The 26,510-nt window shown below is 45.0% G+C and overlaps 1 protein-coding gene across 3 annotated transcripts in view; it reads right to left on the bottom strand.

Moving 5' to 3' along the window:
• Nucleotides 1–26,510, bottom strand: part of LRRK2 (leucine rich repeat kinase 2) — a 1,446,345-nt gene that overhangs the window by 686,176 nt on the left and 733,659 nt on the right. For all 3 annotated transcript variants that reach the window (XM_069229760.1, XM_069229761.1, XM_069229762.1), the window contains one exon: nt 11,784–11,911. In XM_069229760.1, the coding sequence (XP_069085861.1) occupies nt 11,784–11,911 (128 nt within the window). The remainder of the gene's footprint in view (nt 1–11,783; nt 11,912–26,510) is intronic.

Here is a 26,510-nt window from a genome sequence, read left to right as displayed (position 1 = left end):
AAGGTGGTGTTCCACTGGTTTCATTTATTCCAATCTCCTATTGTAAGTTCCATTTGTTTTCAGGCATTCCTTAGGAGGTTGCTTATGAAAGTTGGCATTCGGTACAGATACATTTGTCTGACTGATTGATGGGAATTTGTTGTCAGAAGAAGCGGATTGTTTTGGACAAATGATAGCCTATCTTCCAAAGTGAATGCTTTTAGTATTGCTACATATATCATTGCCCTTAATTATTGGATAGCTTGAGCAGTTTAGATTAATTTATCATTCCTGAAGAGAGGTGACCACTAATTTATGGTCATGCACCAGTTTATGTATTTAGTTTGCAATTGTTCAGGCATGGATACATGAAGATCCCTCTCTGTTAATGAAAACTGCTACTACCACCCATACTCAGATTATGCTCAGGTAGCAAACCTCTGTGCATGGAATTGAGATATTACTATCCTTAACCTAAGGAACTTTGTGTGTTGACTGAGTGTATTTCACCGGACCCATGACTGGACATGGCTGAGGTGTGAGAGGGCTTGGAGCCCCATGAATACAGTGGATACTTTAGTGGATATACAACAGGGGATCCCGTCACACTGTTTGAAAATGTGGTTAAGCGATTCAGGAAGAGAGCATTTAGCACTGGGGGGGTAGGTTCTACACTCTATTTTGGGCTGTTGGATTTAATATGTTGCTCATTATTTGAGTACTTTCGCAATGCCAAATCCAATCGTTTAGGGCATTATAGGAGGTATTTATTCTGGTTGTTCGTGCTGCTGAGACACTGGGTATCCTAATCAGGACATTATGAACAGTTTCAAAAACATTGGAAGGAGTTATGATACACTACACAATATGTATATGTCTATTATTCAAATGCCACTAAAACAAGTGTAAAACAGTTGTGTGTTTTTCACAAAGAGGCAAGTGAAAAACACATTATGTAGATCGAGAACATCCAATCTCCCAAATATAGATGACAGAAAATCTGATGAATTACTAACGTTCTGAATTCCTCTTTTGACTATTTATTTGTTAGTTTTAGATCTAAGGTTGGATTTTTTTTTTTTACTAAAAAACTAATGGTAATAGAGTCCCACATTTAATTGCTATTTTGGAACAAACTCTACTGCATTGTCCTGTAGGAGAGATTAACCAGCCAAACCAGACTTTAGTGTAAATCCAGTCTCAAAACCATTGCTAAAACAATAAGCTGTATGAAGGCGGAATATGATTTTGTATCCATTTTGCACAGTATTCAGCACACATCGGTCTTACTGACGTCTGCCAAGAGAGAAAGTGATACAATACAATTCAAGGTAAAAACTCGAGCCAGCAGAGCAAAAAAGTCACTGTATTGTAGAAGCATTTTATCGTTTCATGTAGCTGCTGAAGGCTTCTAGGAAATATATCCTGTGGGGAATTTTGCAGTTGGAGGCATCAATCTGTTGTTTTAATGCTCTTTAGAACATTTTAGGTAGGAAAACTATTCTGTGGGGTATTTTGCATTTGACTGCATCTGTTACTACACTACTCTTGAGAACACTGTAGAATTTGTGGTCTTTTTCAGAATGTAACGTGTATGCAGGAGAGCCCTACCTTAACCTTTGAGGTGGATCTGCAATAACTCCTTGAGATTTACAAGGTATTGTTTACCATCTTTTCATACACTGGATCTCTTGCCAGGGTGCTGAAAAGTGAGAATCCTTTAGAAGGCAAATCCAGAAGTTTTTTTTCTCCAAACTGGCAGGGTTAAAAAGGTTTGATGAAGCCAGGAAAGCCTTCCAAGGGTAACAAGATTTCTTGAGAAATTGACAGCACATATAAGCTGGTCACAGGTCACGATTTAGTTTTTTAAAATCTCTTGAAAATCCTTATTGTTTTATCTGTGATGAAGCTCTGCATATTTCTCCTTGGAATTCCTCAACCCTTGTTTATTTGGCTCATGAGAGCAGAGGAGACAGCCACTTCTTAGGGAGAAATGTCTTAAAAATAAGGGTGCATCAACTGAGGTATGGCATCAATATTCACCTTTTTGTCCCCTCTATTGGCGACTTTGTCACCCGGAGAGCTCAAGGATGGTAGAGTACCTAAAGTACCTGGAAAGGAAGAACCATAGTCTGAAGGGCTGTTGCGTTCTGAGGACTTTGAGGCATACATTTCCTATGAGAAGGAGGAAGATGATCATCAACTAGATCTTGTTTGGCCCATTAAGGAGGTCCATGACCATGTTGTTCTTGTGGTTTATGCTAAAAGCTGCCCGTATTATGTCTTGATTCCTGAGGCCTGTTGCTCCTGTAAAACCCCAGTAGGATGCATTTTTGCTGTTCCAAGAAGATGTCTTTGCTATGACTTGTATGCCTGTGCTCTGACCCATTATCCCTCTTGGGTGTAGAAAGTGAAAGTTAAGAAGGGCATCACAGTGAAGGCAGATCTGCAGGAGGTTGCACTGGTTGTCTGGTTGTAGGATAAGTGATCTTCAGGCTGATATGGCAGCTAAAAGCAGAACATCAAATTCTGCAGCTGTTAAGGCTGAAGGCTTCTCAGTCAACGGTTCTATAGCCCTTAGTCAGGAGGAAAGGATTCTACTCCTATTCTATGATCCAACACTTGGCATCGAGGTATGAATCCTCAATCATAGAGCATCATTGTTGGAAATTATCTCTGGTGCAAAATGAACCTCGGAATCAAGTGGGTAGCCTCGGATATCCACAAGACTGAATAATCAGTGCTGACTGGGAACTGCAGTGACATGAGGAAAAGTCTGGAGTCCTTGAAAAATGGCACAACGCCACTCAAGGCAGAGGAGGAGAATGGATCCTCCATCATTCCACAGGAGCTAAGGGCCCGAGAGGATGTGTCTCAATTTTCCCTTGTTTCATCCGAGGCACACTGCACCCAGTCTGTCAGACTCCTGTATGAATATACAGAAAAAAAGTACACTTCTTTTTTAGTGATAATCTGAAAAGCAGATGATATAAATGTCATGCTCATCTTTCCAACACTTCTTTCCCTCACAAGAACACCACTTTCCAAAGATATTTGGTATGGAAACTTGAGAAAGAGATTCAAAAAGTCTAATACCTAACCAATAAAGCAAGGGAAAAAGCGCCAATCGGTGAAACAAAAAAACTCCAACAAAAATTGAGTTTTTTGGGGGGGGAAAAAGCAAGCCTATGAGGTTAGCGGCTGTTTCTAGATTCTTCACTGACCAACCCTCATGGCATGATGGGGTGGCATTGTTTCAGGAGTTCTTAATGCATCAGTTATTATTACTTTGTTAACTTGTTATGCCAGGATAATGCCCACATTTCCTTTTGATTTTTACACACATTAGCAGTCAAATTCACTTTCAGACTGATTAGAATAACTGGTTGCCTTTTCAAAAATTTAAAATTCAAAAAGGAAAATACTGCCTTTGATAGATAGCTTTTATTTATTTAAAATAAAGTTTCAAAATCAGAAAATTTATTGTGAAATGTGCCTACAGGGATTCAAGGCATCAAGGAAATATATTATGCTTTTATCGGAGAACTAGGATTCCCAGTAAGTAGCTTTCCTTCTCTGTCATATCTTCAGGTCTGCTGCATTCATGGTTGCATTTACCTTCATTTATCACCCACCTTTCCAAGGGCAGTAGTGTTAGGGTTTGAGCAGAAACACTGGTATAATCCAAACTGTAGGTTTAATTGGATATAAGCTGTAGGTTTTTGTACCTGTATTTAATAATTAATGTTTCCATCAAATTATAAGGTACAAGTACACACAGAAAAAGGTATTCCAGTATACCGCACATAAGATGGACTAGTCACATGTATGATGACTCCCACTATGCATATCTAGGATTTTCAATGAGGTAATATTCAATGCTCATGACCACTCTATCTTCGTGAGGCACTGTTTAAAACCCTTGGGAACACAGAGATTAGCTCTCACTGACAATATTTAATAATGTTGAGCACAACTAGAATAATTGCTTTCATGAAAGATGCCGCAGAGAGTAGTGTTATATTACTTTGTATCGCAGGTACATTAGTTTTGTAATGGGTGTATTGAATTCCTCAGAAATGGATGATTTTCCAATTGAGGCATAATTATTTTTTAACATGACAAATATGATAGGGCTCTTCAGGACTTAATACTGACTTTTTTTAAGTTGGGATTACAAGGATGTGTGTACAACCCCTTGAGGGCAGAACAACATTCCCTCACCATATATTGTAAACAATTTCTCCAGAGTGTAGGGGATACAACGTCACACATCTGATTATTTCTCATCTTTCTTATACATATACATCAGATAGTTCCACAAAACAGCTCATATAATTTTATGCAAGGATAATTGTATTTATCATTCTTGTGAAGATGAAGATGATGAAGGAGATCCAGTTAATGATAAGGAAAGAGTTTACTTTATACAATTGAATCAATGCAATCAAAGACAACTAGTGTTTCGCTCCTTAGTGGGGTGCAGGCTTGGTGTCTTTTCAAGGCTTACAGGTAATCTTGTAAGGGTCAAATGTCTAATTAGTCTGAAAATTCCAGTAATAAGACTGGTGATCCTGTCAGGAAGGGATATCGGCCCATTGAAAATTCCTAAAAAGGGTCTTGAAAAACTTGTGGTGTTGTCTCTGCTGGGTTTATCTGGCAATAAGTAAGTCCAGTTTCTTGTGGCCTGGATGCTGCAGTCAGTACATTTTAACATATTTCAAATAGTACCTTTACCAGAATAGTGATAGAAAGGAAACACTGGAAGAACCTTTCTGTACGATCTAGCAGCAGCCATGCACACCCTGATGAGATGAACTTCAAAACCAACTTAGCAACATTAAGGAGGTGTAGCAAAAGTGCTTTTTCCTGGAACACAGTAACATTGATATTCTTCAGTCTAGTTGCCCAAGGATATCATTCCTGGGGGATATCAAGGGGAAACCATTGGTTTAGTGGGTTACATGGAGTCCACGATAACATTTAACTAAAGAGAGATTGAGGGAAAGGTGTATGTAAGAGAGGCTGGTCAGCCTATTTTAGGTCGGATGCATCAGTATGACCTCAGTATCATGATAAATCCCAGAGCATCCAACCAGGTGAAGATAGTTGAGGACATTTCGCTATCAGACATTTTAAGTGATGAGCAAGATGTCTTCAAGGAGTAATTGGGTCACTTGAAGGGATATGTTCAGAAGAATGTCTTATAGCCAGATCCAATACCAATTCAACACAAAGTGAGAAAAAATCCTTTAGCTGCTCAAGCTGCAGTTAAAGAAATATAAAATGAGACGTTATAAATGGTGTGATTGAACCAGTGGAAACCCTCAGTTGGATGTCCCAGGTGGTGACAACTGAAAAAATCTGATGAAGGGTATAGGTTTTGCATCAACCTTTGATCTCTCAAACAGAAGGTAGTAATTGAAACCTACCTATTACCGAACATAAATGCATTAATATTGGCTTTGGAGAGAGGTAAGTATTTTTCTAAAATTGGATTTGAAGAATGCCTTGCACCAGATTAAGTTGCACAAGGAGTCTAAACCATTGATAAGCTTCATTACCAAGGAGGGAACATTTCAGTTCACATGCATGCCCTTTAATTTATGCTTGGCAGCCAGCGTATTTCAAAGGATGGTGAACAAAGTGTTTAAGGGCATTAATAACATCTTGTACTTCCAAGATGACATTTTAATTTTTGGCTATTCAGTTGAACAACATAACTTGGTCCTTAGGCAAGCGTTTCACAGGGTAAAATATGCTGGTTAGACTCTCTGCTGTGACAACTGCAAGTTCTTAGTAGAACAGGTGGATTATTTAGGGTACAGCATTACTGCGAATGGTACTAAACCTAAGGACAATATTCTAAACACCATTAGACTAGCTCCTCCACCCACAGATAAAGATATGTTGATGTCCTTCCTTGGCCTCATTGAATATTATGCTAAGTTTGTGGAAACATTTTTGGACAAAACAGAGTGTTTGGGGTGTTACATAAGAAAGGAGCAAATTTTAAATGGGGGCAAGAGCAAAAAAAGTGTTCTGAATTGATTAAAAAGGAAATTTATAATGCTGTTTTTTTAACACCTTTTGAAACCAAGTTAAAATCTGTACTTTGGACGCCAGTGCCACAGGTATTGGGGTAGTGCTGTCACAAGTTCATGGTAAACAAGAGAAGTCCGTAGTCTTTGCCTCCATAAACTTGGCCACCTCTGAGAGAAAGCAGTCTGTTTTTAACGTGAGGTTTGACAGCAGCGTGGGGAGTAGATTATTGGGGAACCAAGTTTGTCTTGCACTTGGATCACAAGCCTTTGGTACAAGTGTTGCTTCCAGGGGAGTGGGAGGGTTGGAGGCAGGTAAGGGATCAGCAAAATTAGCAAGATTAGCAGCTAGACTCCAGAAGTATTGTTATGCATTGAAGAACATCCGAGGATGAAAGAAATGTCAAGCCAACTTTGTCTAGGTTATTGTTGGACTGGCATGAGGTTGACAGACCAGCAGTACTGGCCAAAGAGTATTAGAGTATGGCAGCATTGGTGCAGGACATGATTGAGGTAGAAGGTACATGTGCAATCACAATGGAGAAATGTAACATGGAAATAGTGTCTACTAAGAAAGAAGTCAAATGCATGATTGTGAAGGGGAGGAGGAGGGAGAATACAGCAGTACCATCTGTTAGACCTTACCTCAAAATTTTGGATGAACTATTAGTAGAAGATGATGTACTGGTAATGATGGAGGAGAAATGTGTACCGGTTATTGGACTGTGACTAAAGTTAATAGAAAAAGCATGAGGGACACCTAGGACAGACCAAAATGAGGAAAATGTTGATGAGAAGTTGGTGGTGGTCCGATATGGATGAACAGGTAGACAGATGGGTTTGGAAGTGTGGCATATTCAAGGAGGGAGAGAAAAGGTTACAACTGTGAGTGCAATCTGACATAGGTCACATATCTGATCTTGGTAAGCCATGGCACACATTGAGGTTCGATTGTATTGGACCTATGCATGAATTGAGGAGTGACTAGAAGCATGCAATCCTAGTGGTTGATGTTCATTCCAAGTGGTTAATTGTCAAGTTAATGAGGGAGATTTCATAAATCTTTAGTGAGGATGGCGTTCCCTCCATAATAACAACAGATAATGGTAAAAATTGATCTCAATGAGATGAGTAGTTTTTTGGAATCCTGTGGTACTCAGCACAACCACACTTCAATCTATAACTGGATGAAGGAAAGGAGTGGACATGTCAGGAATGGTTAATGAGAGACGGACAATAATACGGGCTCCTAACGCATCTTGAAACTTCAATGTGGTCGAAAAGGTGGTGGTTTGACAAAGTTTAAAGAAACTTTTAAGGTTAAATACATTAATCGTTATTCAGTGATTAGCGAAAATGGTGAAAGCTGGAACAATAGGTGAGTAGGTTTATATCTAAGAGGTGGTCAAGGAAAAGTGAGATAATAGCACTTATATGTTAATGTCTGATGAGGATATGTGCAATTCAACGGGAAGGCTTAGTAACACTTTGGAAATCGCTCAAGGTGGAGGACATGCAGAAATGGTGATCTCAGCAGGATCCGGTCAAGGTGAGAATACACCAAGACGTGTCAGAGGTTGTCAACCACCTGCATACTTGGGCGACTATGTTCAATGTATTTAGTCCGTTCACATTTTCAAGATTTTTGCTACTCTCTTTATTTTTTTAGTATGTAATCTTCCATTTAGTTTTTTTCCTTTGCAGTGTATTCTCCCTGCACAATGTATTACAGTTTTTTAACGTTTTCAATTATGTTCTGTTCATAATGTGAGGAAAAGGAGGAAGATATGTTATTCACTGGGAAGCATATGTTATACACTGGTCAGCTTTGTATTGAGAATGTGTCACGTTGAATTAAAAATGTGGAGTTTCATATGTTCTGTGTTCTAGATATGAAGCTAGCATTCCAGGGATGTCAGTTGGAGTGTGACTGGCTGAGGGACAGCTATGCTCAAGTTGTAGGAACAGTCTTCAGTAAATAAATCAACTTAACTTACCTCTAACTGTGTGTGCCTTCGCTACGGGATACAGGAGTAGTCCCATCTCTGTAAACAAAACATCTATTAAGATGCTCTGAGAAGGCAGGTTGTCATGGAAGGGGATGCCTTTTATGAGATGTTTTAGCTGACACCACAAAAAAGACTGTCACCGTGCTGGGGACAGAAGGAGTCTATCTTAACAGATTCATGAGAACTGATTCCACTGGCTCTCCAACCACTGTTGCAAACCCCTCTTGTTTAGAAGAGCACTAAGGGCAATAAACATGCATGAAGGCAAAGAGCAGAGTATAGGAAATCTGTTATGCTGTGACATTATGGTTGGATACATTTTTACCTTCTGAGTATGTGAACTTGCCCTTTATTGGAGTATGACTTGCACTGGAACTAGATCAGGAAGTCTTAGATCTGGCAACACAAATACGGACATTTCAAAATCTTAATGTGCCTTTGGAAAGTGGGAGGTTTCAGCTAGTGCTCCACACATAGATGGACGCATAATCTCCATATTCAGAGATGTATGTCTATCTACAAATCTTTGCATGGTCCCTCTAAAAAAACTATTATCAGGTGGGTAGTAGTGTAACATACATTCTGCTGACTTCGGAGATTAAGACGGACTAGTTGTGCATCTACTCTTAGAGCTATTCTTTGATGGAATCCAGTTTTCTCACATTTTCTGATGGAACCCTGTTTTCTCATATCTCAATATTTCTGCTGTTTTTCTCACTTAGTGATTTTTTCCTTTTTGCATCATTGCTCATTCCATGCAATGTCTCTTTTAAAAAAACAAGCTTAGGTGGAAGTCACCCACCCCCCTTATCTCTTTAGCAGTGGCTGCCTGACCTGCTGACTTGGGCACATGCGGAAGCCAACACTATTCAATGGTTATGTGCACATGGAGTTATCCAATTTGGTGAGGACTGCTGGGAGATCTTTCTATTGAATGTAGAAGCCAAAAACGATCTCCGCGCTCCATGAAAATGGGGATATTCCAGGACACCTCTTTAGCTCCGCTTGATGAGAAATTAATATTTTCCTTTGCACACCTTCCGCTCCAGATCACTTATCACGCCCATTAAATCCTCCTCGTGGAGAATTTCTCTAACACTAATCCAAAGATGCACCCCATCCCCATACCACATAAAGGTCTATGAGCGTGTTGCTTTATACTTGCTTGTTTGTTATATTACTGCTAACAGCGATCACATGCTCGTTCCTTGAGACGGTATCCAAATGACAATTGACAAACCACTGCTTGAACGTATATTGATATGAACCGCTTGCAATGCCATTTCATTGATTATTGATATGATAGTACATGATGTCTTCGAAGTCACAGATATACCAACAAACAAATACAAAAAAAAGCTTGGACAGTTTGACCACCAATAATACAGGGATTGCAGAATTATTAGGCAAATGAGTATTTTGACCACATCATCCTCTTTATGCATGTTGTCTGACTCCAAGCTGTATAGGCTCGAAAGCCTACTACCAATTAAGCATATTAGGTGATGTGCATCTCTGTAATGAGAAGGGGTGTGGTCTAATGACATCAACACCCTATATCAGGTGTGCATAATTATTAGGCAACTTCCTTTCCTTTGGCAAAATGGGTCAAAAGAAGGACTTGACAGGCTCAGAAAAGTCAAAAATAGTGAGATATCTTGCAGAGGGATGCAGCACTCTTAAAATTGCAAAGCTTCTGAAGCGTGATCATCGAACAATCAAGCGTTTCATTCAAAATAGTCAACAGGGTCGCAAGAAGCGTGTGGAAAAACCAAGGCGCAAAATAACTGCCCATGAACTGAGAAAAGTCAAGCGTGCAGCTGCCACGATGCCACTTGCCACCAGTTTGGCCATATTTCAGAGCTGCAACATCACTGGAGTGCCCAAAAGCACAAGGTGTGCAATACTCAGAGACATGGCCAAGGTAAGAAAGGCTGAAAGACGACCACCACTGAACAAGACACACAAGCTGAAACGTCAAGACTGGGCCAAGAAATATCTCAAGACTGATTTTTCTAAGGTTTTATGGACTGATGAAATGAGAGTGAGTCTTGATGGGCCAGATGGATGGGCCCGTGGCTGGATTGGTAAAGGGCAGAGAGCTCCAGTCCGACTCAGACGCCAGCAAGGTGGAGGTGGAGTACTGGTTTGGGCTGGTATCATCAAAGATGAGCTTGTGGGGCCTTTTCGGGTTGAGGATGGAGTCAAGCTCAACTCCCAGTCCTACTGCCAGTTCCTGGAAGACACCTTCTTCAAGCAGTGGTACAGGAAGAAGTCTGCATCCTTCAAGAAAAACATGATTTTCATGCAGGACAATGCTCCATCACACGCGTCCAAGTACTCCACAGCGTGGCTGGCAAGAAAGGGTATAAAAGAAGGAAATCTAATGACATGGCCTCCTTGTTCACCTGATCTGAACCCCATTGAGAACCTGTGGTCCATCATCAAATGTGAGATTTACAAGGAGGGAAAACAGTACACCTCTCTGAACAGTGTCTGGGAGGCTGTGGTTGCTGCTGCACGCAATGTTGATGGTGAACAGATCAAAACACTGACAGAATCCATGGATGGCAGGCTTTTGAGTGTCCTTGCAAAGAAAGGTGGCTATATTGGTCACTGATTTGTTTTTGTTTTGTTTTTGAATGTCAGAAATGTATATTTGTGAATGTTGAGATGTTATATTGGTTTCACTGGTAATAATAAATAATTGAAATGGGTATATATTTTTTTTTGTTAAGTTGCCTAATAATTATGCACAGTAATAGTCACCTGCACACACAGATATCCCCCTAACATAGCTAAAACTAAAAACAAACTAAAAACTACTTCCAAAAATATTCAGCTTTGATATTAATGAGTTTTTTGGGTTCATTGAGAACATGGTTGTTGTTCAATAATAAAATTAATCCTCAAAAATACAACTTGCCTAATAATTCTGCACTCCCTGTATAGGTGACTCATAGATGGTAGAAAGTTCATGTGTCACATGCTCAGCTTATAGTGTTTGGAACAGAATAAAGTTATGGACCATGTACCATGTGTCTAATTTTTTTCGAGAGACTACAGGGGAATACCATCTGTTGTAAACAAAGGACATCTTTCTCTAGAGTGAAAATCTATGCACATGTGCCAATCATACAGATTACTTTAGTGATCTTGCATCTAGGTTTTTGGCATAGGTACCTCAACTGTGAGGGCTGCAGAGCAATACAAGCCCTATTTGTGTCAGCCTGCATAAGTTTTGCATATAATTATGCAACACTTATGCAGGCATATGCATAATTACACATCTCGTTTTTTTAACAGTTATGAAGAAACCCAAAACATAAGTTAGAATGGCAAGTTGATCCTTGGAAGGTCTGTTCAGACATTGTTTCTCTTTTCTTTCTCTTTTTGTCTGGATTATCTACAATTATAGTACAATTTAATATTTACAACCAGACCTCTAAATAGAGATGAAAGTAAAAAGGTTCCACGCTGTTCAGTGACACAAAAAAGTAGTGAGGTTCATGTGCAAATCACATTGATTATATCAGCCTTGCTACTAAAAATGCTCTATCTGGGGCACAGCTAGTTACCTCTGACGCACCAAGAAGTCTTCCTTATTGAATTTTTTTTTTAAAACTTCATGTTCAAGAAACTATCAAACATACTCAGACTTTCACTATATGACACATCAAGAAGATCACAGTAAATCAGCATATACAATGGCCCCACTGTCTCAAATGTGCAGGTCAAATTCACAACCAAATACCTTAATATTGAATAGCCAGGGCTTAATGGAATCCACTTCTGCGGATCCTTTACTGAGGTCATACACAACCAGGTACAATGCTCGCTGAGTCATGAAATGGGGATGCGCACTGTAGAACTCTTCTTCTCCTGACCAAAACATAATTGTCAAACATCAATTAGTATTCAATATCAAATGTGAGGAAAAAGCACATGTAATATTTTGAAAGCACTTTCAAAAGAACAAGTATGTGTATATATATCAAGACTTTCACCAGGTGTACTACTATAAATTTGCTTTATATAGCAACATAAAACTAAACACCTTTGAAACCTGTTCCTAAACGTCTGTCAAAATATTTGTTTTCACCTTACTGGATCTATTCCTTAAAACATTAAGAGTTAGTTAGATGTTATTTTAAGTACCTTATCAAAAGTAATTCCACCACATGATATTCTGATACCATGTGTTTCTTTCAGCAGTCACTGAGCAAGACTATAAATTATGGTTGTAATTTTGAAACCATAGCCTTGCAGAGTGTTAAGGGGCTCACTATTCCCACTTGGGTGCCGCAAACCCTGACTTTCCCCACTCTGGGCGTGCTCACATGCCATGTGTTTTTTAACTGCACACCACTTTGGTGAAAGTTCTTCTATCGATACGCAGGAGTACTTCTATCACAAATGTCATGCCAAGCAGGCCACCCTAACTTTTAAGTTATTATTGCCTGCAGAGTCAGCTGAGCCCTCACTGTTGGAAAAAAAACAGTTCTGTCACCTCTAAATGAGGCAGGGTAAGTGGGTTTGGTGCATTGTAGACATGGTGGTTTCCAGTGAATAACCTATATCTCTCAAACCTCAAATGACAAGTAAGACTTTAAATACCTCCAATGAATTATGGGCATTTGGGTGATCAGAAAATGTCTATGAAACAAAAAAAGAGCCAGATTTGTACTGGTTTCTATGAGCCATGCCAGAACATTCAGTTTTAAGTTGATGGAAAAGAACAGTTGTTCTATTAAGGAATGGTAATACAGAGCCCTATAAAAACGCTGAATGTGCACTAATCAGCTCTGGGTTTTTCTAGCTTGCCACAGAATTAGAAAGTTAATTACCTGTAAACCTACTTCTTCATAATAATCTCCATTGGCATGACAACCATTAAATTGTTTCACATGGAGGATCCCACAGCACATTTTTTAAATATATGCAAATATTCTTATCCTGAAAAGCTGACTTTAAAAAAAAATGTAGATGCTCATCAACAGGATATGTGGGCCAGATTGTATTTTCATTGAAAAGGCCAGTTCAAACTTTAAACGTTACTACCATTAAGACATGAAGCTAGAAGTAACTTTTACAATACTTTTCAAAGGAAAATAAAAGAAAACAATGGTAATGCTGCCAAATAGGCTACAGTTGGCGGAAAAGAGTAAACTCTAATAGCTATTTTCAGGAGCCTTCACCAATATTATCCTATGATGGACTGTCAGGGGCAGTTACATCAGGTCAATTTTTACACAGACCTGTGTTCCTGGCTAATAGGCAACAACCTTTCTGATATTGTCACCATGAAGGAAGGAGGATTGCTTGACATTTCAGTGTGATTCCCTTGAAAGAGAGATACAATTACTTGTAAGTAACTTTTCCTCTCCTTGCAACAGTTCTTCACTGATGATCTTAAACAGGGGATACAGCATCAAACCCATCCCATTAAAAGAAGTTGGAAAATGTCATGAAGGTAAAAAAGGCAATGTACTAACAAAAGAGTTACAAATTATTATCCTTCTTAAAATGGGACGATTTTGAAGCAGTGAACCTATGTAAATGAGCCAAAAAGCGCAGAAAAACTGTTTTGATTTTCTGGAGTCTTTGGTTCTGCCTAGATAGGACCTCAGCATTCTTCTAATATTCTGCATATAATCATCTTTTTCAGTTGAAGAATAAGGATTTCGAAAAGATGCAAAGGAAATTCTCCAAAACCACTTTGCAAGAGAAACATCTTTGAGTTCTTGTGACCACTTTTTACATATTGCATAGTTTTTGCGTGTTTCAAGAAAGCACAGTGCTTGTGTTTCACTAACTCAACGCTGTGAAATAGTCATCAGAAAGCCTACCTTCCAGGATAAGTGTTATAACAAAGCTTTAAGTATAGGCTAAAAAGGCAGACCTGTGAACTTTAAAATAACATTATTCACTTTGATTCCCTTTTGAAAATCATTTGAGGATTACACCTATAACTAGTATGCATGTGTGTACATGTAGCTATATAATAGCCCAAGCCTAGGTGGGGAGTACTGTACATAACATGGGCGGTTGGGGCACAATCTACAAGATCATGTACATCAAATGGAGACTGCACAAATTAATTTCAGATTTTTAGGCACAGGGATTCAAACCTGGGTCACCCGGTTCCAAAGTCACATCTCCTATCATTGCAACAAGCAGGAGAGAACTGCCTCTTCCTGATACTGTGTAGGATCAAGGTTGTTTTACATGCACTAAATGCACAATTGTTTCCATTTGAACCAGTGAGAAACTGTGGCCTCTTCAAGATGTACATGCTGTCTTGTTACAGCTTTAGATGACCACAATGGATGAGGTTATATCCCAAACTGATAACGTCAGTGCTGGTAGGAAAGGGTACAGGATCTGACCTGGAATTTGAACATGAAGTCACGACTGCACAGCAGCCTCTTGTATGGAGGTTCGGACATGTGGAGAAGATTGGTGAAACATCACTGGTGAAGCCACTCTGGCTTTGCAGTGTGTTATGTTTATCAGAACAGAGAATATCAGTAGAATTGGTGGAAAGTCAAAGATTGATTAATCAATCAAAAGAGTGTTTGCTTCTTATTCCGGGCTCAAGGAACCTGGAGGCAAACTTTTGGCATTTGCGATTTTGCAAAGTTTGTAACAATTCTATTTGAGGGAAGCCCCAACCAGAGAAGTCATTCAGGACCTACTTGTGATTACTTTGGAACGATCAGTTGATGGCATCAACCTTTGCATCTTGTACCCCTGACAGATGGACAGCAGTCTTTTATAAGTTTCTTCCTGCTAGTGTTTTCCGATAGTATGTGCTTCCATGATAGGACTCTGGAATCTTTGCCCAAACATGTTTGTTCAGGTAGTACCTGTCTGTGTCTGAAATAGCACTGATGTCCTACTGAATTCATGAAGAAAGAACTCGGACCCCGATGGACATTACTGAGTGTCAGTAAGCTAGTGTGAAAGGGTGACTTCTTCGAGGACCATTTGCCTTTCTATTTCAAAGTAATTAACAGGGCTCACAAACCCAAGAGAGGGACATTTGTACTGAATCTGTAGGTTGATTGTCCTGGTAAAATGAACAAAATGAACCTTCTGGTCCGATATGTGCAGAGTCTTCAGAATGTTTCGGCATTTTAGAAGAGAGGGAAAACTCTCTATTCGGAGAAAACATCCTTGCTACTAAGTGACTAATGAGGCATGCAGGAAAGCAAGTTGAGTGGATTGTGGCTATCAATGAATTGGCATAGTTGATGTGTAAACCTTGTAAAATGTAAACTATAATTTTTACAATTATATAGTGCTTAACCCCTGAAGCAACCAAGTACTTTATATATCATAGAAAGCCAACATATCAAGTCACTTAAAAAGCTGAGGCTTTTTGGCCTTTCTAAATTGCAGGATTTGCTCTCATAAACATAAATTATATGTTAGGTTGCTCCACAGAAAAATACCACCCTCCTGCCTAGGGTGGTTTATCTTTGATGGAACCCGCAGTTGTTTTCTACTGGAATGTAAGATCCTGCTCTGCTGGTATATGGATATTTGTAAACTAATCATGTCCACCACCGTAAATTGCCTTATGTACCATAATTAGTAATTAGTTTACTTTTGCACGCTCTGGTCACCAATGCATCTCTCTGCGGACCACAGTAATGAGCTTATGGTAGGCAACATTGTTAATTTCATTAACTGAATAATTCTGTACAACTTGGATCTTTAAAACTTTTTTTAATGGTTTTGGCCATTAAGGCAGTGCAGCACTTGCACCAATAAGCGATCGTGCCACATTGCCCTATTTAGCCGTAGGGCAAACAGGAGAGCTCTACACAGTAGCTGATGATGCTAATTAGCAGCAGCTCTTACTGTGTTTAATGGGCTATCAGGAGCTGCAGACAATAACTACAGTTTTCATTTATCCTTAACTGTGATAATCACTTCACCTAGATGGACAGTTATCAGATATTTTTTGGGTTGTTTTGAGTGCATTATCTGAAACCCTAATAAGATCTTAATTCCACTGTGCCATGTCAGCAAAACAATGTGCTCTGCTGTCTTGGAAGAGTAGGATCCACCATATTTATAGATCTCTGCCAGGCAGCTCTATGCGTCTTCAGCTGTGCTGCGACTGCAATAGCTCTACTTAAGGCACTCATTATGAGTTTGGTGGTCTGAGGACTGCCGGGATGGAGGCCACACTGCCCAGTCACACTGCTGCGGGCCCAGCGGAGTTATGACCATGGTCGTGTTCTGCCCAGAACACAGCCAAGTCACCACCAGTCCCCCCAGTGCGGACGGGCCACGAAGGCCGGCGGTAGGCATCTCCGGGCCGGCAGAAGCATGTTTCCGCAGACCATATTATGAGGTCACACACACTGGAGGGAAGGCCATTAGTACACACCCACACACAACACACACACCCAGCACGGCTAGCGACGGCCACACACATACACAAACGAACACCCATAGCAACAGACACATTCACACATATAACACAAATCACATACAACACATCGCACATATGCAACACATACATGTGGAGGGAAAGCCAGGACAGGTAGTTACCCTCGACACCAAGGGGTCCCAGGTGCAGATATATATTGAAAATCGCAATTCATAAATAACTATATACAATATAGGCCTACTGGCCAGTCCAACTGTATTGCGTGCCCCAGACACACAGGACAATGTCCATGGCCCCATTTGACTCCTGACTGCAAAGTGGCTTCCACATGGTAGGGGCATCGATGGGGCAAGCAGGCACCTCAGATGGGTGGGGGCGGTCCAAGGTGGGGGGGTTGGGTTTTGAGGGGGATCCTTAAGTGGGGGCTTGGAGGGGGGGTCCTTTGGTTTGGGTTGGGGGGTTAGGTTTTGACTTTAATTTTGGGGAGGGGGCTTGGGTCTGGGTTTGGGAGGGCTAACCTTGGCCTTTGTGGGGGTAGAAGTCTTAGGTGGGGCATGGCTTGTACTAGGGGGACCATGGGTGGACTGGGAGGTGGAAGGCAGGGATTTGGGGATGGTAACACAGGCACTTTGTGGGGGAACAGGGACTGGGACAGTGGGAGGGAACAGGGAAAACTCTTGCAGGAAACATTTCTTAGGAGCACAAGGTTGTTCATGGGATAAACATTTGGGAGTGGAGGGAGAGGCAGTGGTTGTGAGGTGTGTACAGTGAGGTGTCCTGGGTGCAGGTGCAAGATTAGATGCCATGTGTGTGCTGTGTGACTGTTGGGTGGGCGAGTTTGGGTGTTTAGGTGTAGTGGGAGGTGGGGGAAAGAGATGCAGGAAGATGGCAGGGTGGATGTGTGAATGTGTGTTGTGGTGGTGTTTGCAGGTAGGGTGGATGTGCTGCATGTGGTGATGTTGACAGTTGTGCTGAGTGCACATGTGGTATATGGAGTGCATGTATGGGGGTCTGCTATTGTTGTGACCATGGGAATGAGTACCCTCGTGGCAAGATCTGCGAGTGATGATGTGGTGACTGCAGGTATGAGTGATGTGAGGGGGGAGGTGGTGGGGGAGTCTGTGTAGGGAGTGGACGTTGTTCTATCTGCATGTGTCTGTTGTGTGTGTGCATTGCGGTGGTGTCTTTTGTGGTGCTGGTGTTTGTCCTTGCGATCCATGTCTGTTGATGTGGATGCATGTTGGTATGAAAGTGTGCCTTGGATGGGTGAGGGGAGAGGGCTGTGGGATTGGGAACAGGTAGTTGGAGGGGGTACAGAAGAAGAAGGGACACTGGCTGCGGAGGCCAGAGCCTGAAAGGATCTCTGAAGGGAAGCCAGGGCACCGTGAATGCCTTCCAGGTAGGCATTGGACTGCTTCATCTGTGATACCAGTCCCTAGATGGCATTCATGATAGCTGACTGCCCTCAAAGAGATGGACCTCACAAGGTCAATAGCCTCCTCATTGAGGGCAGCAGGGCTGACTGGGGCAGGGGCGGAGGTGCCTATGGCGAATGAGATATCCACCCTCCTGGGTGAGTGAACACGGGCAACTGGGTGCGGAGCAACAGGTAGGGTGGTGCTGGTAAGGGGGTTGGCAGACAGAACGGTGCTGGGATGGTCCCAGATGGGTCCGCCTGCGCCAGGGAGCTTCCATCAGAAGAGGAATCTGAAGATGTTGTTGTCAATCCTGTCTCCGCTGTGGCAATCCCCTCACCCTCTATCCCACTGGTCCCCTCGGCTCTGCTGGTGTTAGCCGCCTGGGTCCCGTGGGCTCCAGCGTCCCCACTCGCTGGTGCCCCTTCTCCTTCGCCTGATGATGCAAAGCACACAAAGACAGAGGAGGAGAGGGAGGAAGGGTGGCAGAGAAAGACTGGTTGCAATTGGTCAATACAAACAACATTCACACAACATCATTATCTGTTGATCTGTTGCTATACCATGGCAGGCCATGCCCTCACCTATACATGCTACAGCAGTAGGACACCATGAGGGAAACTACAGCAATGCTGATGTAAACTGTTGATGGTGGAACAATTGCAATCATGTACTTGATGAGGGTCATGCTAGTCATACTTGCCCAGTACGTGTCACATTCTCATGGTTGGTTATGGAGACATATCCTGTACCACTTACTCAACAGTATCCTCCATGGGTAGGTAGCATGCCCACCTATCCATTGACAAATAGCACAGTGACATCTGGGTCCACTGTGCCTATCTACACATACAGTACATGGCAGCTGATTGAGGACTCACTAATTACCTGTCATAGTGGTAGACTGATACTGATGGCAATGCCCTGACACCTCAGGTGTATTGATGCTGATGGCAGGAGCTGGGCTCTTAAACTGTATTGAGGGTGACCACACAAATCCCAAATTGGAAGGAAATGCCCTCATAAGTCACTGTCTGAATGGTATGGGCTCCCTCGTTGGGAGGAAATCCCCAGCTGGGCTTCTGGGGTCTTGCGTGCCCAGTGTCTCAGGCCTTCCCACCGCTTTCTGCAGTGGGTACTCTGGCGGCTATGGACCCTCAGGGTCCGCACTTGATTGGCGATGGCATGCCAAATCCACTTTTTCTGCAGGGTGCTGACCTGCATGGGTGACACAGACATAAGGACAAAGGCCCTCATTACAACAATGGCGGTCGGTGTTAAAGCAGCGGCAATACTGCCAACAGGCCAGCCAAAAAAAAATGGAATCACGACCATGGCGGAAACCACCAACATAGACAGCTACTTTAACACTCCGACCACCACAGCGGTAGAAACAAACACCGCGGCGGTCACCACCAACAGACAGGCGAAAGACAAGGTTCCGCCCACTGTATTACAACACGCCTATCTGCCACCTTTTCCGGGGCGGTACCAATGCCATCAAAAGCACAACGGAAACAGTCTGTTGAACGGAAACCACTCACCTTTCGACACTTTACGAACAACCAGGACGCCATGGAGCCCGAGTTACAGGTCCTGCCCATGCTGGTCTACCTCCTCTTGAATCAGGAGAAGCAAAGACGCCGGCAACGACCACGGTGAGTACTGCACCTAGCACACAGGGAAGGGCGGATGGAAAAGAGAGTGACACACACACGCAACACCCCCACCCCACCCTCATCCACAACACCATACACACAAATACTTCAGCAACATTACATATACACCCTGTCACCCCCTGGAAGAACGCAAGGACAAAATGAAATGATTGTAACAAGTGTAATCATTGAAATTTCAGATAGGCCAAATTCAAATATCAGTATATACAAATATGTACACCAACTACACAAGTCCAGATATGAATGAAATCCCTGTCCGTGGATCAGTGTCCCAAAATGCATGGGCGAAGCCTACACAAGATACCTGACTCGAAACGGAGAGAACACTGCAGGGGCATCAGATGGAAAATAAACAGGCACCTCAGGGGGAGCGGGAGGGAGGGCACCTCAGCCGGATGAACGGACGACGCCACTGCTCCACAAGGGGGCTCCATGTCCACTGATTGGTCCTGGGGAGTGCAAAGCCACAGTCTCTCAAGTCTCTCCAGTGGGTGGTTTGCCCACTGCTTTATCCTGGGGAGAGAAAGCCACAGTCTCTCAATTCTCTCCAGTGGGCGGTTTGCCCACTGCTTAATCCTGGGGAGTGCAAAGCCACAGTCTCTCAAATGGATGTCAGTCTCCACTGGTTCTGGAGGGGGCTTTGTGCCCAGAGTGCTTCATCCTGCCAAGGACTGGGGTAGTGGATGTGAATCTCCATTGGTTCTGGAGGGGACTTTGTGCCCAGAGTGATTCATCCTGCCAAGGACTGGGGTAGTGGATGTGAATCTCCACTGGTTCTGGAGGGGGCTTTCTACCCAGAGTGCTTCATCCTGCCAAGGACTGGGGTAGTGGATGCTTTTCTCCACTGGTTCTGGAGGGGCCTTTGTACCCAGAGTGCTTCACATGCAGTGTAGCAGGTCCCATTCCCTCACCTGTGTGTGTGTGTGTGCCACGAGATTGCCTGGGAACAGGTAGAATGATACTCCATGGAGGCAGAGACACACTCCACCCTGCTGCGACTTCGCCTGCCACATGCAGGAACAAACAGTGCTGGGAGTCATGCCTGTACGCTGGGCAGGGTCGAGGACATCTCCTGAAGCCTCAGACGGCTGGCCACTGGGTATGATTGCCATGTCAGCTGTGGTGGCACTGTCTGAGCACATCGCGGGGCTGGTGGCGGTGGTTGCGGCGGTGTCTGTGGCAGAGGTGCTGGCGGTGGTGCATGTGTCTACATCTGTTGAGGAACACACCAGGACGTCTCCTGCAGCCTCAGAAGGCTGCCCACTGTGGATGATGCTGGGGACTGTTGCTGAGGCAGCAGACGTGCAGGTGGTGGTGTCCACCGCCGTACAGGTTGATGTTATGGTTGACAGAAGGGGGACTCTGGTTCCTCAGCTGGAGCCTCCGTGCCATGTCCTGACCAGCTCTTCGGCTTGTGTTCCTTCCCCACCTTTGATGTCGCTGCTGCTGCCTTGCCACCGTCCCCTTTTGGTTGGAGGAGCCCTTGCTTGGTGGTAGGTGTGGCTTCTCCCTCCGGCATGTGGGCACCTTCTTCACCTTGGCAGGTGGCAGAATGGCCTGTTCCTTGGCCTCGCTAGGTGGCACTCTGGCAGCCCTGATGGGTACTGCCCGCGATGTGACCGGACTTGCTGAGACCACTGTGCTGGATGATTTGGTGGCTGAGGTGCTGGGCTGGAACCTGGACAGCCTGGCCCTAGGGGAAGGATGGGGAGGAGGTGTAGGAAAGAGGTCAAAGTTAGCGAGGAAGAGTTTCTTAGACACACTGGGATGGGAAGATGGAAGGGGTTTGGGAATGGAGGAAGAGGTAGTGGTTGTAGGAGGTGCACGTCTGCTGAATTTGGGTGAAGGTGCATGGGCCTGAAGCTGTTGTGAGGTGGGTGGCTGTAGGGTGGGTGTGTGCCTGTGTTTGTGTACTTTGGGAGGAGGGCTCACAGACACACAGGGAGAGGGACACAGGGGATGTGTGAATGGTAGTGGGGGTTGTGCTTGCACGTGAGCGATGTGTGGTGAAGGGCATGCTGGTGATGGAGGTAGTGGATGAGATGTAGGTGTGAGTGGAGACGAGACAGGGAGGGAGGAGGAGGATGTGGAGGAGGGGGACACAGTGGAGGCAGTGGATGTTGGTGTGTCTGCATGGGGATGGTGCTTGTTTGAGTGCCTGTGGGATGTGTGGTGCTTATGTTTGCCATGTCCACTCTTGTGTGTTCATGATTGTGCATGCTGGTCTGATGGTGTGCTAGGGATAGGCTGAGGTACAGTGGATTGTGTCTGGGTAGAGGAAGTTGGAGGGGGGAGGCTGGACACAGGGACAATGGCTGCCATCAGTGCTGAGGCCAGAGCCTGAAATGCTCTCTGTTGGGCCGCCACGCCAGAATGAAGGCCCTCCAGGTATGCGTTTGTTTGCTGAAAATGCCTCTCAACACCCTGGATGGCATTCAAAATGGTTGATTGCCCAACAGTGAGGGATCTCAGGAGGTCAACAGCCTCCTCACTGAGGGCAGCCAGCAGGGCTGACTGGGGCAAGGCCTGAGGTGCCTGGGGCAAAGGAGATGCCCACTCTCCTGGGTGAGCGGTCACGGGAAAATCAATGAGGGGCTGCTGGGTGGGGGGTGCTGGTAGGGGGGGTGGGCACAGAGGTGCCCACCACCGAAACGGAACTCCCATCAGAGGAGGAGTCGTTGTCGCTGGTGTCTGCTCCTGTCCCCGTCGTGGAGCTCCCCTCGCCCTCCGTCCCACTGGTGCCTTCTGACTCTGTTACTTCACCTTCAGGGCCATGTGGGATGCAGCTCCCTCCGTGCTCCGGTGCCACTGCTCCTGCACCAGCTGATGCTAATGCACACAAGGACAGGGTGACAAAACAAAAAGGGGGGGACAGAAGAGACACATGGTCAATGCCTGCAACACCACTACCGTTGGCGGACACAACACACAGGGAGAAGCCCCATGCAGTAAGCCATGCACTGACAGGGCAGGGGAAAAGCACATGCCCATAGGGGACTCTGTCAAGAGCCATTTTATGGACAGCTAGAATCCATAGGAGCCTGACTAGGTGTAGAGGGCAAATCCTACTTTTGGGGTTGGACTGGGAATGAGGCTGGAAATCAATGGATCTACCTTTGCGCGTCTGCCCTGGCTTAGGGGAACCCACAGCCCACCTCCCCCACCCAGACACCTCGTCAAGCACGCAGAGTCAGCTTAATAAGAGTTTATTCACCCCCTTGTGGCTGCTGTGATGCCCTCAAGCACCCATCCAACTCAGGATATGCCACCGCCAGGATCCGGTACATCAGGGGGGTCAGGGTGTGACGGGCACCTCTTCCGCATTGGGAGGCCACCCCCAGCTGGGCCTCCACCGTCTTCTTGGTCCAGCGGCGCAGGTCCTCCCATCTTTTCCAGCAGTGATTGCTCCGTCTATGGTAGACCCCCAGGATCCGCACTTCCTTGGCGATGGCACGCCAAATCCCCTTCTTCTGGTGGGCGCTGAACTAGAGGAATAGTGAAGTAAGAATGGATGTTACTCCCTCGTACATTTTTTCTCACACAATAGCCACAAACCTCCCACCCTGGCTCAGAAATACATACACACATCATCCTCACATGTTGGCCTGTTCCCCCCGTCTCTTCCATCCACGACACTCCATACAATCATGTGCCATCCACCATGCACACAGCTTTCTCACCTGTTTGTCTGGAGGACCGTACAGTTGCGTGTACTGGGGGAGGACCCCATCCACCAGTTTCTCCAACTCCTCCGCAGTGAAGGCAGGGGCTCTTTCCCCAGACACTGTAGCCATTGTCGCTTCCAGACGCAGGTCACAGCAGCACTTGCAGTGTAGGTCCTCTCCTGTTGAAGGTCAGGTATCAAGTGAGGGAAGTGATAGAAAATGGCGGTCACGTCCGCAGCGGTGCGTACCGTCACCGCTGGCGTACACTGTCATTGGCTCCTGGAACCTATATGGCCCAATGATAACCAATGCTGAATTGCGCTGCGGTCTTCCGCTACGGTGTACAATGCCAGCGTAGTTACCTCATTTCCCCTTGTCCCACCTTACAGGTCAGGCAGCCGCCATTTCAGGGGCCACATGGCAGGCAAACTAACTGTGTCACACCTATTTAGGCCAGGAATACGGACAGACAAAGGCACATAGAGAAAATTTAACAGCCTTGTGAAACCTATGTGGTGTATGACCCTCTGCTCACCGTTCTCCTCCATAGGGCACGTCCGTTGGGGCAGGTGATGAGATGGCTTCATCCTCCGGTGTATAGACCCCTGGTGGACCTCTCGACAATGGAAGACAGACATATCATTATCACTTACAGACTTGATCGTGCAACAATCCAGGAACTGTGTGCCCAATTGGAGCCAGACATGATGTCAGCTATCCACCATCCCACAGGAATCCCCCCTCTAGTGCAGGTCCTGTCAGTACTCCATTTCATGGCAAGTGGGTCCTTTCAAACAACAGTGGCCATGGCATCAGGGATGTCCCAGCCAATGTTCTCTAACGTGTTGTCCAGAGTGTTATCTGCCCTGCTGAAACACATGCACAGCTACATCGTTTTCCCTCCGGTGGAGGATCTGCCCACAGTGAAAGGTTTATGCCCTGGGACATATCCCCAACATCATTGGTGCCATTGATGGTACACATGTGGCATTTGTCCCCCCCCCGCAGGAATGAACAGGTGTACAGAAACCGCAAAAGCTACCATTCTATGAATGTGCAGATGGTGTGTTTGGCATATCACTACATCTCCCATGTGAATGCCAAGTATACTGGCTCAGTGCATGAAGCTTACATTTTGCGGAATAGCAGCATCCCTCATGTGATGGGGCAACTCCAGAGGCACCGTGTGTGGCTAATAGGTGAGCCTAAAGTCCCCACACAGTTTCATTTGCTGCCTGGGCATGGGAGATTCCCTAATGTTTGGAGGATGTCTAAAAGTTGTCCCTTGATATTTGCAGGTGACTCTGGTTACCCCAACCTGTCATGGCTACTGACACCAGTGAGGAATCCCAAGACAAGGGAAGAGGAATGCTACAATGAGGCACATGGGTGAACTAGGAGGATAATAGAGCGCACCTTCAGCCTCCTGAAGGCCAGGTTCCGGGGCCTCCATCTGACAGGTGGCTCCATGTACTACTCACCGAAGAAGGTCTGCCAGATCATCATGGCCTGCTGTATGTTGCATAAACTGGCTTTGCAATGCCAGGTGCCTTTTCTGCAGGAAGATGGGCCTGATGGTGGTCTTGTGGCAGCTGTGGAGCCTGTGGACAGTGAAGAAGAGGAGGCAGAAGAAGAAGATGTAGACAACCGAAACAACATCATCATGCAATAGTTCCAGTGAGACACAGGTAAGAGGATGGAACTGATTCACACATCTCATTCTATTGTAGGACCCACTACAAATCTGCCTTTTTACTTCTGTGTATGGTTCCTGACTTGTCACTTTGGCTTTCCATTTCACAGATCTGGGTCCCACTTTGTGCCCTCTGCTATGTTTACTGCTGGCCTACAAATGTGTAACATTGGTATGTGAACAAGTACATTGACATTGCTATATTTCAGAGATGTTGCAATTACACATTTGTGAAAGCACAGACTGACTCCAGATTGTTTGGCGATTCAAGGGTGTTTATTTCTGTGCCAATAAGTGGAGGGATTTGTGCAATGGGCTGGGGTGATGGTGGAGGAATGTTCATGGTAGAGTACAGTCTCTTGGTCTCACAGGTGCATTGTCCAATGGGGCATAGGAAGGGGAGCAATGGCAGTTTAAGGTGGACAGGGTGACAAAGTGGGACAGAAGGGTGACATTCAGGAGGGTCTTATTTCCTGGCGTGGGTCTTGGCAATGTTCTCTGTCTTGTTCCTGGATCCAAGGGACCGTTTGCGGGCTGGTTCTCCTTCTGCAGGGGGTGGGGTGTTGGTGGCCTGTTGGTCCTGTAGCAGTGCCTCCTGTACACTAGCACCGGAGGAGGTGAAGGGCTGTTCATCGTCCTGGCTAGTGTCAGGGGCCCGTTTGTGTGACAGTGTGTCCCTCATGGTGTTGACAAGGTCTGCCAGCACCCCTGCAATGGTGACCAGGGTGTTGTTGATGGACTTCAAGTCCTCCCTGATCCCAAGGTAGTGTTCCTCCTGCAGCCGCTGAGTCTCCTGAATCTTGGCCAGTACCATGCCCATGGTCTCCTGGGAATGGTGGTATGCTCCCATGAGGTTGGAGAGTGCCTCATGGAGAGTGGGTTCCCTGGGCCTGTCCTCCCCCTGTCGCACAGCAGTCATCCCAGCTTCCCTGTTATCCTGTGCCTCTGTCCCCTGCGCCGTGTTCCCACTGCCACTGACCCCAGGACCCTGATTTTCTTGAGTACCCTGTAGTGGTGGACACACTGCTGATTGATGTGTCCTGGGGACAGAGGGATGGGCCCGCTGGGTGGGTGTTGTGGTGGTGTTTCCTGAGGGGGGAGGTTCTGTGGTGGCTTGTGACAGTTTCAGGGGAACAGACTGTCCAGAGGTCCCTGATGGGCCAGGCTGGTCATCTTGATCCAGGCGTGCAGAGCTGCTGTCATCACTGTGGGCCTCTTCTGTGCAGGGACTGGATATGTCTGGCACCTCCTGTCCAGTGACGTTGGATGTGGGTCCTGTTGGGGTGTAAATGCATAGTTTTAGTATCTGTGTGTGCCATCTTGTGCATTGGGTGAGGTATCTTCTACTCCTGTGCTTGTATCATTGTGTTTGCAATTTTTGTGATAGTTTTTTGGGGTCTGTGTGGGTATCTGTACTGGACATGCTTTGGTGATGGTGGTCCATGCATAGGTGTTGCATGCAGGGCCTTGGTAATGGGATGTGTGGGTTGTGAAAGTGAGACATATGTGAGATGATGGAGTGATGGGAGTGAGGGTAAGGGTGGAGGTATGTGATGGCAAGCAGGTGGGGTGGGGGGATATATAGTAGTAAAGATATGACTTACCCGATTCCAGTCATCCTG

Source organism: Pleurodeles waltl, chromosome 4_1 (assembly GCF_031143425.1).
Source record: "Pleurodeles waltl isolate 20211129_DDA chromosome 4_1, aPleWal1.hap1.20221129, whole genome shotgun sequence".
Classification (NCBI taxonomy): domain Eukaryota; kingdom Metazoa; phylum Chordata; class Amphibia; order Caudata; family Salamandridae; genus Pleurodeles; species Pleurodeles waltl.
Note: the sequence above shows the minus strand (reverse complement) of the source record. Positions and strands in the feature narration are given on the sequence as shown.